The sequence below is a fragment of the Oncorhynchus mykiss genome, chromosome 9 (assembly GCF_013265735.2).
Source record: "Oncorhynchus mykiss isolate Arlee chromosome 9, USDA_OmykA_1.1, whole genome shotgun sequence".
In the NCBI taxonomy this organism is placed as follows: Eukaryota; Metazoa; Chordata; class Actinopteri; order Salmoniformes; family Salmonidae; genus Oncorhynchus; species Oncorhynchus mykiss.
In genome coordinates, this window is record NC_048573.1 from 15,244,331 (window position 1) to 15,263,280 (window position 18,950).

Sequence of the window (18,950 nt, forward strand, 5' to 3'; positions counted from 1 at the left end):
AGCCACAGAGTTATATTTTGGTTTCCTCTGACCATATGACAATCTCCCAATCTTCTTCTGGATCATCCAAATGCTCTCTAGCAAACTTCAGACGGGCCTGGACATGTACTGGCTTCAGCAGGGGGACACGTCTGGCACTGCAGGATTTGAGTCCCTGGTGGCGTAGTGTGTTGCTGATGGTAGGCTTTGTTACTTTGGTCCCAGCTCGCTGCAGGTCATTCACTAGGTCCCCCTGTGTGGTTCTGGGATTTTTGCTCACCGTTCTTGTGATCATTTTGACCCCACGGGGTGAGATCTTGCGTGGAGCCCCAGATCGAGGGAGATTATCAGTGGTCTTGTATGTCTTCCATTTCCTAATAATTGCTCCCACAGTTGATTTCTTCAAACCAAGCTGCTTACCTATTGCAGATTCAGTCTTCCCAGCCTGGTTCAGGTCTACAATTTTGTTTCTGGTGTCCTTTGACAGCTCTTTGGTCTTGGCCATAGTGGAGTTTGGAGTGTGACTGTTTGAGGTTGTGGACAGGTGTCTTTTATACTGATAACAAGTTCAAACAGGTGCCATTAATACAGGTAACGAGTGGAGGACAGAGGAGCCTCTTAAAGAAGAAGTTACAGGTCTGTGAGAGCCAGAAATCTTGCTTGTTTGTAGGTGACCAAATACTTATTTTCCACCATAATTTGCAAATAAATTCATTAAAAATCCTACAATGTGATTTTCTGGATTTTTTTTTCTTCTCATTTTGTCTGTCATAGTTGAAGTGTACCTATGATGAAAATACAGGCCTCTCTCATCATTTTAAGTGGGAGAACTTGCACAATTGGTGGCTGACTAAATACTTTTTTTGCCCCACTGTATGTCTCTATGTTTTATTCTTAGGGAATTGTTTTACTTCATGCAGGTCCTTGAGGGAGATGGAGGGATAAATAACTTTGTGTGGTGATATGTTACAGGTCCTTGAGGGAGATGGAGGGATAAATAACTTTGTGTGATGATATGTTACAGGCCCTTGAGGGAGATGGAGGGATAAATAACTTTGTGTGGTGATATGTTACAGGTCCTTGAGGGAGATGGAGGGATAAATAACTTTGTGTGGTGATATGTTACAGGTCCTTGAGGGAGATGGAGGGATAAATAACTTTGTGTGGTGATATGTTACAGGTCCTTGAGGGATAAATAACTTTGTGTTGTGAAATGTTACAGGCCCTTGAGGGAGATGGAGGGATAAATAACTTTGTGTGGTGATATGTTACAGGTCCTTGAGGGAGATGGAGGGATAAATAACTTTGTGTGGTGATATGTTACAGGTCCTTGAGGGAGATGGAGGGATAAATAACTTTGTGTGGTGATGTGTTAGAGGTCCTTGAGGGAGATGGAGGGATAAATAACTTTGTGTGGTGATATGTTACAGGTCCTTGAGGGAGATGGAGGGATAAATAACTTTGTGTGGTGATATGTTACAGGTCCTTGAGGGAGATGGAGGGATAAATAACTTTGTGTGGTGATATGTTACAGGTCCTTGAGGGAGATGGAGGGATAAATAACTTTGTGTGGTGATATGTTACAGGTCCTTGAGGGAGATGGAGGGATAAATAACTTTGTGTGGTGATATGTTACAGGTCCTTGAAGGAGATGGAGGGATAAATAACTTTGTGTGGTGATGTGTTAGAGGTCCTTGAGGGAGATGGAGGGATAAATAACTTTGTGTGGTGATATGTTACAGGTCCTTGAGGGAGATGGAGGGATAAATAACTTTGTGTGGTGATATGTTACAGGTCCTTGAGGGAGATGGAGGGATAAATAACTTTGTGTGGTGATATGTTACAGGTCCTTGAGAGATGGAGGGATAAATAACTTTGTGTGGTGATATGTTACAGGTCCTTGAGGGATAAATAACTTTGTGTGGTGATATGTTACAGGTCCTTGAGGGATAAATAACTTTGTGTGGTGATATGTTACAGGTCCTTGAGGGAGATGGAGGGATAAATAACTTTGTGTGGTGATATGTTACAGGTCCTTGAGGGAGATGGAGGGATAAATAACTTTGTGTGGTGATATGTTAGAGGTCCTTGAGGGAGATGGCGGGATAAATAACTTTGTGTGGTGATATGTTAGAGGTCCTTGAGGGAGATGGAGGGATAAATAACTTTGTGTTGTGAAATGTTACAGGTCCTTGAGGGAGATGGAGGGATAAATAACTTTGTGTGGTGATATGTTACAGGTCCTTGAGGGAGATGGAGGGATAAATAACTTTGTGTGGTAATATGTTACAGGTCCTTGAGGGAGATGGAGGGATAAATAACTTTGTGTGGTGATGTGTTACAGGTCCTTGAGGGAGATGGAGGGATAAATAACTTTGTGTGGTGATATGTTACAGGTCCTTGACGGAGATGGAAGGATAAATAACTTTGTGTGGTGATATGTTACAGGTCCTTGAGGGAGATGGAGGGATAAATAACTTTGTGTGGTGATATGTTAGAGGTCCTTGAGGGAGATGGAGGGATAAATAACTTTGTGTGGTGATATGTTACAGGTCCTTGAGGGAGATGGAGGGATAAATAACTTTGTGTGGTGATATGTTACAGGTCCTTGAGGGAGATGGAGGGATAAATAACTTTGTGTGGTGATATGTTACAGGTCCTTGAGGGAGAAGGAGGGATAAATAACTTTGTGTGGTGATATGTTACAGGTCCTTGAGGGAGATGGAGGGATAAATAACTTTGTGTGGTGATATGTTACAGGTCCTTGAGGGAGATGGAGGGATAAATAACTTTGTGTGGTGATGTGTTACAGGTCCTTAAAGGAGATGGAGGGATAAATAACTTTGTGTGGTGATATGTTACAGGTCCTTGAGGGAGATGGAGGGATAAATAACTTTGTGTGGTGATATGTTACAGGTCCTTGAGGGAGATGGAGGGATAAATAACTTTGTGTGGTGATATGTTAGAGGTCCTTGAGGGAGATGGAGGGATAAATAACTTTGTGTGGTGATATGTTACAGGTCCTTGAGGGAGATGGAGGGATAAATAACTTTGTGTGGTGATATGTTACAGGTCCTTGAGGGAGAAGGAGGGATAAATAACTTTGTGTGGTGATATGTTACAGGTCCTTGAGGGAGATGGGGGGATAAATAACTTTGTGTGGTGATGTGTTACAGGTCCTTGAGGGAGATGGAGGGATAAATAACTTTGTGTGGTGATATGTTAGAGGTCCTTGAGGGAGATGGAGGGATAAATAACTTTGTGTGGTGATATGTTACAGGTCCTTGAGGGAGATGGAGGGATAAATAACTTTGTGTGGTGATATGTTACAGGTCCTTGAGGGAGATGGAGGGATAAATAACTTTGTGTGGTGATATGTTACAGGTCCTTGAGGGAGATGGAGGGATAAATAACTTTGTGTGGTGATATGTTACAGGTCCTTGAGGGAGATGGAGGGATAAATAACTTTGTGTGGTGATATGTTACAGGTCCTTGAGGGAGATGGAGGGATAAATAACTTTGTGTGGTGATATGTTACAGGTCCTTGAGGGAGAAGGAGGGATAAATAACTTTGTGTGGTGATATGTTACAGGTCCTTGAGGGAGATGGAGGGATAAATAACTTTGTGTGGTGATGTGTTACAGGTCCTTGAGGGAGATGGAGGGATAAATAACTTTGTGTGGTGATGTGTTAGAGGTCCTTGAGGGATAAATAACTTTGTGTGGTGATATGTTACAGGTCCTTGAGGGAGATGGAGGGATAAATAACTTTGTGTGGTGATATGTTACAGGTCCTTGAGGGAGATGGGGGGATAAATAACTTTGTGTGGTGATATGTTACAGGTCCTTGAGAGATGGAGGGATAAATAACTTTGTGTGGTGATGTGTTACAGGTCCTTGAGGGAGATGGAGGGATAAATAACTTTGTGTGGTGATATGTTACAGGTCCTTGAGGGAGATGGAGGGATAAATAACTTTGTGTGGTGATATGTTAGAGGTCCTTGAGGGAGATGGAGGGATAAATAACTTTGTGTGGTGATATGTTAGAGGTCCTTGAGGGAGATGGAGGGATAAATAACTTTGTGTGGTGATATGTTACAGGTCCTTGAGGGAGATGGAGGGATAAATAACTTTGTGTGGTGATATGTTACAGGTCCTTGAGGGAGATGGAGGGATAAATAACTTTGTGTGGTGATATGTTACAGGTCCTTGAGGGAGATGGAGGGATAAATAACTTTGTGTGGTGATATGTTACAGGTCCTTGAGGGAGATGGAGGGATAAATAACTTTGTGTGGTGATATGTTACAGGTCCTTGAGGGAGAAGGAGGGATAAATAACTTTGTGTGGTGATATGTTACAGGTCCTTGAGGGAGATGGAGGGATAAATAACTTTGTGTGGTGATATGTTACAGGTCCTTGAGGGAGATGGAGGGATAAATAACTTTGTGTGGTGATATGTTACAGGTCCTTGAGGGAGATGGAGGGACAAATAACTTTGTGTGGTGATATGTTACAGGTCCTTGAGGGAGATGGAGGGATAAATAACTTTGTGTGGTGATATGTTACAGGTCCTTGAGGGAGATGGAGGGATAAATAACTTTGTGTGGTGATATGTTAGAGTTCCTTGAGGGAGATGGAGGGACACTTCATCAGAGGAGGAGCAGGATAAACCTGGGAATATGGATTATGCACACACACACACACACACGCAAGCGCACCCACACGCAAGCGCACCCACGCAAGCGCCCTCACACATACACATAAGGATTTATATGTATATATAACAACATATATATTTGATTTAATATTGTTTTTTGTGTATAACTGCAACACCTTTTTAAACAATGATATGGTGTTATGGATCTTATCTGCAGCTACAGTAATTGTATAAAAATAAAAAAAAGTATACATTTTGACAGTAATGAAACTGGAAGGGATGATAGATGATCAGGGAAGCAGATCTGATGACACCGAGGTCTGAGGAAGCATTGATGGTCTGATGATCCTATGAACAGAGGGAGCCGCTCAGAGTAGAAAGACAGTCAGGGTCCGTAGCCTCACCAGCGCACCATGCTGGTGATGCTTAGCTTAGCTGGCTAGCCACTCCTCTCCACTAACTCTATGTAGCACCCACTTGGGTGATGCTATTATGCTGCCACAAAGATGCTGGAAGAATAACATTCGCAGTTAGAGTATCTTATCCACTAGTCCCAGCCATCTCCTCATGCAGTCCTCTCACTTCTTCTGCTTCTCTCCAGTGTTGTGACATTCTAGTCCATTCACATACACACAGTCTCCAAGCTAGCTTGTTAGATAGCAATTGAGCCAAAACTGGCAAATTCGAACTTTAAAATCATTATTGATGACCAATTAATTATGGATTCTAAATTACCAATCAAAAAACAAAAAGCTGATAGAAAAATGGCCATACAAAAAAACTTAAATTCCCAGTGCAGTCAAAAAATGTGATTTCCTGTGTTGTGTGTATATACACTGAGTATGCCAGACATTAGGAACTACTGCCTAATATTCAGTTTTCCCCTCCCCACTCAGACCACTCCCACACATTCATAGCATCATTCTTGTTTGACATATTGCTCTTTGCTTAGAAACTATTTTTGTTTATTTGTTTACCACAATCACAGTAAGATTCTTACTTGTTACCCAGAAATGATTTGATATTGAGATAAACGTGGCTGCATTGGACCTTCAAAGACCACTAAATATGATTAAATGTACAAAACATTTATGAGAACGATCATCCATGGCTGCCGTAGCGGTGCCATCATGGCTATTTTTTATTTATTGTTTATGTTGTCAATGTCTGAAATGTATTATCTTTGATTCATTTTTCTGTCATTACATGATATAATAACATATTTCTTTATGATTTTTACAGAATACTTTCAGTATTATACATGTTTTTTTTCTATTCAACTGTACTTTTTGAATATCTTTGCGTTGCGCTTTTTTAATAAACTTACGTTTTTCATCCACAAGATAGAATGAGTGGATGTTGTCATCATTGTCAACTCTTCCATACAACCTGCTTTGTCCAGCCCTCCCTTCAGCCTAATCAAATTATTGGGCTGGTCGGCGTGTGAGTGAAAGGGTCAATCTGTGATTGGTACATCCATTTTGTGACTTTTAAATTAAAGACATGCTCTGGAAATTTGGAGACTACAAAGTACACTACATGACCAACAGCATGTGGACACCTGAACATTGTTGAACATCTCATTCCATAATCATAGGCATTAATATGGACTTGGTCCCCCATTTGCTCCTCCACTCTTCTGGGAAGGCTTTCCACTAGATGTTGGAACATTGCTGCCGGGACTTTCCATTCAGCCACAAGAGCATTAGTGATGTCGAGCACTGATGTTGGCCGATTAGGCCTGGCTCACAGTTGGCGTTCTAATTCATCCCAAAGGTGTTTGATGGGGTTGAGGTCAGGGCTCTGTGCAGGCCAGTCAAGTTCTTACACACCGATCTTGACAAAACATTTCTGTATGGACCTCGCTTTGTGCACGGGGGCATTGTCATGCTGAAACAGGAGAGGGCCTTCCCCAAACTGTTGCCACAAAGTTGGAAGCACAGAATTGTCTAGAATGTTATTGTATGCTGTAGCGTTAAGATTTCCCTTCCCTGGAACTAAAGGGCCTAGCCCGAACCATGAAAAACAGCCCCAACCATTATTCCTCCTCCACCCAACTTTACAGTTGGCACTATGAATTTGGGCAGGAAGCGTTTTTCTTGCATCCGCCAAACCAGAGGGTGAAGACTGATTCATCACTCCAGAGAATATGTTTCCACTGATCCAGCATCCAATGGCAGTAAACTTTACACGATTCCAGACAATGCTTGGCAATGCGCGTGGGGATCTTAGGCTTGTGTGCGGATGCTCTGCCATGGCAACCCATTTCATGAAGCTCCAGATGAAAAGTTATTGTGCTGATGTTGCTTCCAGAGGTAGTTTGGAACTCGGTAGTGAGTGTTGCAACCGATGACACGCGATTTTCATGCGCTACGTGCTTCAGCACTCGGCGGTCCCGTTCTGTGAGGTTATGTGGCCTACCACTTCACGACTGAACCGTTGTTGCTCCTAGACGTTTCCACTTCACAGTAACAGCACTTACAGTTGACCGGGGCAGTTTTAGCAGGGCAGAAATCTTTCTAAATGACTTGGAAAGGTGGCATCCTATGACGGTGCCACATTGAAAGTCACTGAGCTCTTCAGTAAGGCAATTCTACTGTTTGGGTATGGCGATTGCATGGTTGTGTGCTTGATTTTATAGACCTGTCAGCAACGGGTGTGGCTGAAACAGTCAAATCCACTCATTTGAAGGGGTGTCCACATATTTTTGTAAATATACTGTAGTGTATTACGTAGTATGAGCAGAGGTACTGTCTTACCCTAATTAGTAAGGAAGTCTGGGGGTTTTCTGGAAGCTGTGCTGCACCATTTTCCCTTAATTTTCCCCACCTGGGCAAGCCCCCTAGCAATTTGAGTTCAACCAATGAGCTTCAGCCCCTTGCCATATGAGTGACATCTAGCAAGAGGTACATCATGCACCCACAGCAGTGTGAGAGAGAGAGCAATCTGCACATATGTGACGTAATACGCAATTTCAAGGACTACTTTTGGCTCATGAGCGATACTTTCACAACTACTTGCTAAAAAGTATACAAGTGTTGGAGAATCTCTTTAACGATATATACCCATTGAATCTTGAAGAATATAACTTAACTTTAACCTCATGAGCTTAGTTCAACTGCTATACCCCATCAGCTGAAGACCCATTGAGATTTTCATAATGACTTTTTAGGGAAGGGTGTGCCTGAAAAGGACAGTTTTCTAATGTCATATCCTCTCTGCAGCAGTTCTGATGAGCTGGTCAGTACTGGTACTGTGTATCACTTCCTCTTTACCAAACCAGGAAAAGTGCTGGGGTGGCAACATTTCAGTTTCAACCACATTGCTGACAGCAAAACTCTATAATTGAATGTCTGGCATTACATTGGAATACCCCTGGTAATAAAACATAATATAATATTACATACTATTATAGATGGACTAGAAGAGAAATGTCAAAAATGTATTTAATTCATTTTAGAATAAGGCTGTAATGTAACTAAATGTCGAAAAGGTCAATGGGTCTGAATATTTTCTACAGTGTGTCTGTGTGTGTGTGTGTGTCACGGAGACCACCAGACAGGAAGTGACACAAGATGTTACCTGAAACGTAGAAGGGGACCTTTGTCGGTAAGCTAGGACCCACTTCCTCCCAAAAACACACAAGTTGCTGTGTTTTTCATGTACCTCAGCCACACTGAACAATGAGCATGCAGGAGAACTCATGCAAACCTGCAGGCATACGACACCTACATGAAAATCACACAGACACTGTTCTGATACCATCAGCCTGATCCGTACAGTAAAAGACCCCAAACACACCCACTCCTCATGGTCTAACTCTCAAGCTGAGTAAAGGGGTATTTTCAGAGAACGACTATAGAGTGTGACTTCCTTTTTAACTAACATACCGGGAGTATTCTAGAACAGCAGCGCTCATCAAAGGAAATCTCTTCTTTCTCTTCTCTACTCTTCTCAGTGTGTGTTTGTGGGTCTAGCTAGCTACCAGTCAATCCCTTAGAGATAGGTAGGACGTACAGCCAGAGGAAACAGACATACAACTTCTAACAGAGATGTCTGGTGGTCCCCTCTCCTCCTTCTCCAAACAGGGAATACTCCTACTCTCTATCCTCCACTATGGTTAGTATTGTATGGAATCTTTACTTTCTGTTTCTCATGTTTTGTATCAGTAACATTTGCTTGCATGATAAAGTTAGGATTAAACGGTTAACTTCCTTGTTGCTTTTAACTAACTTTAACCCTTATCCTAACCTTAACCTTTACGCTAAACATTATTTTAAACCTAACCTTAACCTAACCTTAGCAAGCATATGCTTATCAAATGATAGTTTGTTGATAGTTTGACCATCTGTAGATCATCTACAGTGCATTCAGAATGTATTCGGTCTCCTTCCCCTTTTCCACATTTTCTTAAGTTACAGCCTTGTTCTATAATGGAATAAATAAATACAAATGCTCATCAATCTACACACAATACGTCATAATGACAATGCGAAAACAGGGTTTTAGAATTTTTAAAAATTATATTAAATAGTGATGAAACGAATTCCTTACTTATATAAGTATTCAGACCATTTACCATCAGATTCGAAATTGAGCTCGGGTGCATCCTGTTTCCATTGATCATCCTTGAGATGTTTTTACAACTTGATTGGAGTCCACCTGTGGTAAATTAAATTGATTGGACATAATTTGGAAAGGCACAAACCTGTCTACATAAGGTCCCACAGTTGTTAGAGCAAAAACCAAACCATGAGGTCGAAGGAATTGTCCGTAGAGCTCCAAGACAGGATTGTGTCGAGGCACAGATCTGGGGAAGGGTACCAAAAGTCTGCAGCATTGAAGGTCGCCAAGAACACAGTGGCCTCGATCATTCTTAAATGGAGGAAATTGGAACCACCAAAACTCTTCCTAGAGCTGGCCTTGGTCATGGAGGTGACAAAGAACCACATGGTCATTCTGACAGAGCTCCAGAGTTCCTCTGTGGAGATGGTTGTCCTTCTGGAAGTTACTCCCATCTTTGCAGCATCTCACCAATTAGGCCTTTATGGTAGAGTGGCCAGACAGAAGCCACTCCCCAGTAAAAGGCACATGACAGCCCTCTTGGAGTTTGCCAAAATGTTTTTCAGCGGCAAATACTGGGACGCTAGTCAAGATCGAGGGAAAGACGAACAGAGCAAAGTATAAAGAGATCCTTCATGAATACCTGCTCCAGAGTACTCGGGACCTCAGACTGGGGCGAAGGTTCGCCTTCTAATAGGACAATGACCCTAAGCACACAGCCAAGACAATGCAGGAGTGGCTTTGGGACAAGTCTCTGAATGTCCTTGAGTAGCCCAGCCAGAGCCCTGACTTCAACCTGATCGAACATCTCTGGAGAGAACTGGAAATAGCTGTGCAGTGACGCTCCCCATCCAACTGAACAGAACTTAAGAGGATCTGCAGAGAAGACTGGGAGGAAAGCACAAGTACAGGTGTGCCAAGATTGTAGAGTCAAAACCAAGAAGAATCGAGGCTGTAATCGCTGCCAACGGTCCTTCAACAAAGTACTGAGTAAAGGATCTGAATACTTCTGTAAATGTGATATTTCAGGGGGGGTTTTATATATAAATTTGCACACATTTATTAAAACCTGTTTATGTTTTGTCATTATGGGGTATTGTGTAGATTTGATGAGGGGGAAAACATGTTTTTATCCATTTTAGAATAACGCTGTAACGTAACAAGTGTGGAAAAAGTAAAGTGGTCTGAATACTTTTCTGAATGCTCTGCATATGGGACTATCCAAATAAAGTGTGTCCAAATGACTCTTAAATTACACTGCAGGACCAGAACAACTGCTGTTATGTCCTACATACTAAAGTTTGCTTCCTTGTAACTGTTTTCTTTAATTCTTTCTTAATGAAAGAAAACGTTGTTTAAAGGTTAATAATACATGATTGATTGTAGACTGCCATGTATTTATTTATATGTTGTTTATATGTTGTTACATGTTGTTTATATGTATGTATATGTTGTTTATATGTTGTTACATGTTGTTTATATGTATGTATATGTTGTTTATATGTTGTTTATATGTTGTTACATGTTGTTTATACGTATGTATATGTTGTTTATATGTTGTTACATGTTGTTTATACATATGTATATGTTGTTTATATGTTGTTACATGTTGTTTATATGTTGTTACATGTTGTTTATACGTATGTATATGTTGTTTATATGTTGTTACATGTTGTTTATATGTATGTATATGTTGTTACATGTTGTTTATATGTATGTATATGTTGTTTATATGTTGTTACATGTTGTTTATATGTTGTTACATGTTGTTTATATGTATGTATATGTTGTTACATGTTGTTTATATGTATGTATATGTTGTTTATATGTTGTTACATGTTGTTTATATGTTGTTACATGTTGTTTATACGTATGTATATGTTGTTTATATGTTGTTACATGTTGTTTATATGTTGTTACATGTTGTTTATATGTATGTATATGTTGTTTATATGTTGTTTATATGTATGTATATGTTGTTTATATGTTGTTACATGTTGTTTATATGTTGTTACATGTTGTTTATATGTATGTATATGTTGTTACATGTTGTTTATATGTATGTATATGTTGTTTATATGTTGTTACATGTTGTTTATATGTTGTTACATGTTGTTTATACGTATGTATATGTTGTTTATATGTTGTTTATATGTTGTTACATGTTGTTTATACATATGTATATGTTGTTTATATGTTGTTACATGTTGTTTATATGTTGTTACATGTTGTTTATATGTATGTATATGTTGTTTATATGTTGTTACATGTTGTTTATATGTTGTTACATGTTGTTTATATGTATGTATATGTTGTTACATGTTGTTTATATGTATGTATATGTTGTTTATATGTTGTTACATGTTGTTTATATGTTGTTACATGTTGTTTATACGTATGTATATGTTGTTTATATGTTGTTTATATGTTGTTACATGTTGTTTATACATATGTATATGTTGTTTATATGTTGTTACATGTTGTTTATATGTTGTTACATGTTGTTTATATGTATGTATATGTTGTTTATATGTTGTTACATGTTGTTTATATGTATATATATGTTGTTACATATTGTTTATATGTATGTATATGTATGTATATGTATGTATATGTTGCCCATGCAGTGTATGATGCATTTCTGGTGCATAATTACACTGTAAACACATGATGTAATAATATTAATAGTTCAAATAATAATAACAATTATAATAATAATAATAATAATACATGGTATTTATATAGCGCTTTTCAAGGATCCAAAGTCTCTTACATGTGATGGTTGCATATCCACATAAACTCAGAAAAAATGAAACGTCCTCTCACTGTCAACTGTGTTTATTTTCAGCAAACTTAACGTGTAAATATTTGTATGAACATAGCAAGATTCAACAACTGAGACATAAACTGAACAAGTTCCACAGACATGTGACTAACAGAAATGGAATAATGTGTCCCTGAACAAAGGGGGGTGGGGGGGGGGGTCAAAATCAATAGTAACAGTCAGTATCTGGTGTGGCCAATAGCTGCATTAAATACTGCAATGCATCTCCTCCTCATGGAGATTGTGCATCCGATTTGCCCGTTCTTGCTGTGAGATGTTACCCCACTCTTCCACAATGGCACCTGCAAGTTCCCAGACGTGCTCAATGGGATTGGCTCTTCGCTGGCCATGGCAGAACACTGAAATTCCTGTCTTGCAGGAAATCACGCACAGAACGAGCAGTATGGCTGGTGGCATTGTCATGCTGGAGGGTCATGTCAGGATGAGCCTGCAGGAAGGGTACCACATGAGGGAGGAGGATGTATTCCTTGTAATGCAGAGCGTTGAGAATGCCTGCAATGACAACAAGCTCAGTCTGATGATGCTGTGTCACACTGCCCCAGACCATGACGGACCCTCCACCTCCAAATCGATCCCGCTCCAGAGTACAGGCCTCGGTGTAGCGCTCATTCCTTCAACGATATAAGCAAATCCGCACATTCACGCAGATGAGCAGGGACCCTGGGCATCTTTCTTTTGGTGTTTTTCAGAGTGAATTGAAAGGCCTCTTTAGTGCCCTATGTTTTCATAACTGTGACCTTAATTGCCTACCGTCTGTAAGTGTCTTAACAACCGTTCCACAGGTGCATATTCATTAATTGTTTATGGTTCATTGAACAAGCATGGGACACAGTGTTTAAAGATCTGTAAAGTTATTTGGATTTTTACTAATTATTTTTGAAAGACAGGGTCCTGAAAAAGGGAAGTTTATTTTTATGCTGAGTTCAGTTTGTACGTGAGCAAAGGAGCATATATTGATAAAGATCCATTCCCCACTTCTCTTTTCCTGTAATCTCATCGTGTTCTGCTGAATGTGGGGGAGGAGTGGACTTGAATAAAGTAAAGTATGAAACCCATTAAATAATGAAATCCATTATTATCTATTTGGGGATGGGGTAAGACTTTACATTGCAGTCTATTATTGTGTTATTATTTGTGTAGGCACACTGTAGGTACACTGTGTACAGTATAACATGAGTAATTACAATACTTTCTACACTCTACTTTCATTAACAATAATTACACAGTAATAAGAGCCCTGTAGTGTAAAGTGTGTAACCATTGATCAATGTCAGAATGTCATGTTGTCTATTTGTGTGTTTCAGGTGTGGGTATTTCTCTGTTCAACAAAGCAGTGGGGGACTCAGTGGAGCTGCCCTCAGGCTTAGAAAGGGAAGGTATCAAGTCAATGGAGTGGAAGTATAAAAAAATGGTCATTGTAGAATTTGATAGGAACATTTCCTTACCAAGATCACAGTTTAAGGGGAGACTAGAGATGAACGATAGTAACTTCAGTTTAATAATAAGAGAACTGACACTGCAAGACTCAGGGGAATTTCTAGTTTCTGCCGCATCAAACAAAGAACAGATTCCAACCAAGACCATCCATCTTCAAGTCCATGGTAGAATGCTTTGTGCTTTTTCAAGGTTTTATCTTGTATAGTCTTTCTCCTGAAGGTATGGTCCATTTAGAATGATTATCTCTCTCTCTCTCTTTGTTTCTCTCTCTGTTTCTCTGTTTCTATCTCTCTCTCAGAGCCTATATCCAAGGTGGAGATCCAGAAGGAGATCAAGCTATTGGCCAACCAGTCCTGTTCAGTGTGGCTGCTGTGCAACGTGTCAGTCGGCTCCAACCTCTCCTACACCTGGGAGAGAGGGAATGAGACGTACAGGGACGACCAGCAGATACACTTCTCTCTGTCACCAGCAGACGGAGACATCAGTGTAACCTGCACTGCCTCCAACTCAGTCAGTGAGAAATCTGCCTCGGCAACAGTAAAGTGTAGTAATGACACAACCACCCCAGGTAACTAAATATCATAATAATGACATTGGGTAGATGTAATATACAGTATTATGTAGAACTTGTGATGACATTGAGTAGATATAATATTCAATATTGTGTAGAACTTGTGATGACATTGGGTAGATACAATATACAGTATTATGTAATACATGTGATAACATTGGATAGACATAATATACAGTATTATGTAATACATGTGATAACATTGGATAGACATAATATACAGTATTATGTAATACATGTGATGACATTGGGTAGATAATATATACAGTATTATGTAATACATGTGATGACATTGGGTAGATATAATATACAGTATTATGTAATACATGTGAGGACATTGGGTAGATGTAATTTGGAACTCTGTAGGCTTTAGCATATTGCATAGTCTAATCCAGTAGTTCCCAGCTCCAGTCCTCCAGTACCCCCAACAGTACACATTTTTATTGAAGCTCCGGTGACAAGCTCACATGATTCTACTTGTCATTAATCATCAGGCCCTCAATTAGTTAATTAAGGAATCATTTGTCTGGTGCTACAACATAAAATGTGTGCTGTTGGGTGTACTAGAGGACTGGAGTTAGGAATCACAGGTTCAGTGTTAATCCTGGTCCTGGGGACCCAAATTGGTGCACATTTAGGTTAATGCCATAACACTACAGGAGTGATTCCACTAAGGTATGATGATGAGTTGATTAGTGGAATCATGTCTAGGGCAAGAAATGAAACGTGGACCCCTTTGGGTCTCCATGAGCAGGTTTCAGAAACACCAGTCTAATCACATCTGTGTTATAGAGTATGATACATGGATGGAGTGGTATAGGATCTACATCGTGGTACCAGTAGGCGTCACTGTGTTGCTGATCCTCACTGTAGCTGTGGCAGTGTATTACTGCAGGGGGCGCTGTAACACGGGTATGTACAGCATAGGGGTCTCATCCTTACTTAAAGTGACATTTAAGGCTCTAGAATTATTCTTAGTATCCCTTAACCCAAAATGTTGGCCTTAGGAATATTATGGATATCAGAAAAAGAGTGTGGAACCTCATAAGTGTGTAATTTATTCATTCTTGGGTATGTTTGTAGATATCCGGTTTGGTATCTATCTGATTGTTTGATATATTGTTCTTGTCATACACAGCTGATCTAACTGACGACACAAGAATGAAAGATGTGAGTATGCATTGCCATTATTATGTATCTGAATGTGTCTAAGCCCATGTGGGTCGTTCCACCCACGGTTGCAAAGGGAGGGAATATTGCTGGAAACTTTCGAAGTTTACCAGTAAACTACCAGAATTTTGGTAACTTTCAAGGTTTTTATGTAATTGATGTAACTAGTGCCCCTTTTGGGTATTTTAGATTTTCACAGGTGTCTACAATTATCTCTGGCCCCCTGTGTGGCCTTATTACATGTAAAATATATTAAATGATTAAATAAGATGATTTTAAAATACAAAAATCGAATCACAAAGCTGTAAAAATTTATCTGAAATATAACATTGATGTTAAATATGAGGGTTTCAGCATGAAATATCCTTTATAAGTGAGGAGTGAATATTTAATTAATAACAGAACGACGTAAATGCAGACACAGGAAGAAACTGAGGAAGTGACAGACATAGGGGAGGCAATCAATAAGTAATCAAGTCCAGTGGAGTCCCATGAAACACTGACACGAGTAACGATGGTGACAGGTGTGCGTAATGATGGGCCGCCTGGCACCCTCGAGCACCAGAGAGGGGGAGCTGGAGCAGGCGTGACATTATACAGTATATATAAAAAAGAAAACTATATGTAATATATATTTTTTAAAGTTATTCAAATATAAATTACCAAATGTACCATAGATTGCCATATATTTTCTGTTGACTACCAAAATTACTGAAGATTCAGAAAACTTTGGTAAATTACCGGTAGTTTTGTAACCCTAGTTCTACCAATTCAGTGCCTTTTGAGAAAGTGTATCTTGGTCAAAAGAAAGTTGTAGATTTCACAAAATTTGTACATTCTGTCATAAAAAAGCAGGTTCAACTCCCTGAAAACACGTTTTCCAATCTCAAGAGATATTTTTTAAAATAAATACCATAGTAAGTGCATATTAAGTGTGTTTCCTCCAACACATTGTTGCGGCTGGCTTCCGGGTTAAGCGAGCAGTGTGTCAAGAAGCAGTGAAGCTTGGCAGGGTCGTGTTTGGAGGACGCATGGCTCTCGACCTTCGTTTCTCTAGAGTCCGTATGGGGGTTGCAGCAATGAAACAAGACGGTAGCTAACAATTGGATATCACGAAAAAGGGGGTAAAAGTAAAAAAAATAAAACATCTTCCTAGAAGGCACAGGTGCACGAAGGGACATGTCAAAATGTTGCATTTTGCCACTTTAGCAAATTTGTATTCATATGAAAATGCAGATTTATGGAATTCTCCACGTAGTCTAAAGGGTACTTCATGTAATATCACAGCCTTTTAAAATTACAATTTACAATTTCTACATAAAATATTATTGGGATGTTCCTCTGGATTATACAGTTGAAGTCGGAAGTCGGAGTCATTAAAACTGGTTTTTCAACCACTCCACAAATTTCTTGTTAACAAATTATAGTTTTGGCAAGACGGTTAGGACATCTACTTTGTGCATGACACAAGTAATTCTTCCAACAATTGTTTACAGACAGATTATTTCACTTATAATTCACTGTATCACAATTCCAGTGGGTCAGAAGTTTACATACACTAAGTTGACTAAGGTGTATGCAAACTTCCGACTTCAACTGTATGTATCAACTGGTAACTCTGGAGACTGTCTCTGATGTGCAGGCACTCTTTCGTGGAACGACCCATGTTTGTGTACTGTATTACACTATACTGTGTACTGTAATTGCTGATTGCTTTTTAGCAGTATTTTTGTGTTTTTGTGTTTTTGTGCGATGTTCATCCATTTTGTTTATTGGTTTAAGTACCTTTTTCTGTTTTTATTCCAGACAAGAACAAACAGTCAGGTAATGTCCATCTATGAGACCGTAGAAGATCTGGCTGTCCCAATTCTGAACATGGTGAGAGCAAGACATGAATGGTCATACCTGATATCTTTGAACATAAATCAAATAAAACAGTCTCTGTGTGAAAGGGAGACTATGTAGTCTACTTGGAAATTGCCTACATTTCATAATGCTGAAACAGTTTGTTCTTGGTTGCTTTTAACATTTAGCCGCAGACTCTATATGACAAGATCACATTTGGACGCCAGCCAGAAGACCCCTCTTCTTCCTACCAGGAAGTACTGTGAGCTGAACAGGATGTGGTCATAAGCTGGGCTTCTATAGATATAGAACCCTCTGCATCTTCTGCATCCTACATGTGTACCTTCTGTAATAGATGTTACAGTTTCATTTCATCACAACCTGCACATTTCTGTTTTTATTTTCTTACTTGTTCAGAACTGCAACCTTCGTCTGTTCATGGTCATTGTGTGGTACAACTTATTATTTTTATATTATTTTCAAGATAGTCAGTGTTACATAACTTTTTGTTAGGTTCTATTGCATTCTATTGTTGCATGAACTGTTTATATTTGTGTATTAACGACTAATGGCAATTCAAAACTATATTCTTAAAGATTACTTGTGTTTCTGTTTGGAAACAAGTTATTTATGTTTGTATGTATTGTAGTTTAGATGTGTCTATTGTACAGTAAAAGATTTTACATTCCACAGACATGCTTTGTAGAAATCACATAGGCCACATTCACATCAATTCATCATATACTCACAAACTATTGTTGTTGTTGTGTGAAATCAGACAATGAATAGACCTTATTAATACAATAATACCGTCTTTACATATTGAGAAAAGGGAGAGAACATCCTAATAAATACAACGATTTGTAGAAATCATAACGCATAGATCATATACTGATTCACAGTAAAGAAAAAATTGCAGTATTTGAGAAAGGCTACCTTCAAGTGATAGAACAACATTAATTACAACAGAAATCAAAATATATTTTCAGGTGTGTGAATAATAATAATAATAATAATAATAATAATATATGTATTATATACAGCACTTCCATTTAAGAACCTCAAAGTCACTGTAAAAAACTGATTGGCTTCAACAGCTTCAGATGATAAGGCATTGAGGTAGTATGGGTAGGCAGTAGCTTAAGTGGGGGAGCATACAGTGGCTTGCGAAAGGATTCACCCCCTTTGCATTTTTTCTATTTTGTTGCCTTACAGCCTGGAATTAAAATAGATTTTTTGGGGGGTTTGTATCATTTGATTTACACAACATGCCTACCACTTTGAATATGCAAAATATTTTTTATTGAGAAACAAAAAAATAGAAAACTTGAGCGTGCATAACTATTCACCCCCCCCCCCCCCCCCCCCTCAATACTTTGTAGAGCCACCTTTTGCAGCAAGTCTCTTGGGGTATGTCTCTATAAGCTTGGCACATCTAGCCACTGGGATTTTTGCCCATTCTTCAAGGAAAAACTGCACCAGCTCCTTCAAGTTGGATGGGTTCCGCTGGTGTACAACAATCTTTAAGTCATACCACAGATTCTCAATTGGATTGAGGTCTGGGCTTTGACTAGGCCATTCCAAGACATTAAAATGCTTCCCCTTACACCACTCAAGTGTGGCTTTAGCATTGTGCTTAGGGTCATTGTCCTGCTGGAAGGTGAACCTCCGTCCCAGTCTCAAATCTCTGGAACACTGAAACAGGTTTCCCTCAAGAATTTCCCTGTACTTTGCACCATCCATCATTCCTTCAATTCTGACCAGTTTCCAGTCCCTGCCGATGAAAAACATCCCCACAGCATGATTCTGCCACCACCATGCTTCACACACCAAAAATCTCAATTTTAGTCCCATCTGACCAGAGTACCTTCTTCCATATGTTT

At 39.4% G+C, this 18,950-nt stretch overlaps 2 protein-coding genes across 4 annotated transcripts in view; both read left to right on the forward strand.

Annotated features, from left to right (window-relative positions):
• The window catches only part of LOC118965999 (basement membrane-specific heparan sulfate proteoglycan core protein-like), a 30,509-nt gene extending 26,734 nt beyond the window's left edge, over positions 1 to 3,775 (forward strand). The window contains exons 24-25 of the mRNA XM_036987397.1: positions 900 to 951; positions 3,718 to 3,775. The gene's annotated coding sequence lies outside the window, so the exon portion shown is untranslated. The remainder of the gene's footprint in view (positions 1 to 899; positions 952 to 3,717) is intronic.
• Positions 3,776 to 8,134: 4,359 nt separating this feature from the next.
• LOC110531573 (SLAM family member 5) lies at positions 8,135 to 18,313 on the forward strand. Of its 3 annotated transcripts, none has more exons than XM_021614815.2 (7): positions 8,148 to 8,755; positions 13,349 to 13,645; positions 13,780 to 14,049; positions 14,845 to 14,964; positions 15,191 to 15,222; positions 17,029 to 17,100; positions 17,256 to 18,311. In XM_021614815.2, exons 1-7 carry the CDS (start codon positions 8,689 to 8,691, stop codon positions 17,331 to 17,333), a joined length of 936 nt encoding a protein of 311 aa, XP_021470490.2. In that variant the 5' UTR covers positions 8,148 to 8,688; the 3' UTR covers positions 17,334 to 18,311. The 3 variants fall into 3 exon arrangements, with proteins under 3 accessions (XP_021470491.2, XP_021470490.2, XP_021470492.2); XM_021614817.2 differs by lacking the exon at positions 8,148 to 8,755 and adding an exon at positions 12,874 to 13,087 and having other exon boundaries at positions 17,256 to 18,312; XM_021614816.2 differs by lacking the exon at positions 14,845 to 14,964 and having other exon boundaries at positions 8,135 to 8,755; positions 17,256 to 18,313.
• Positions 18,314 to 18,950: the final 637 nt, after the last annotated feature.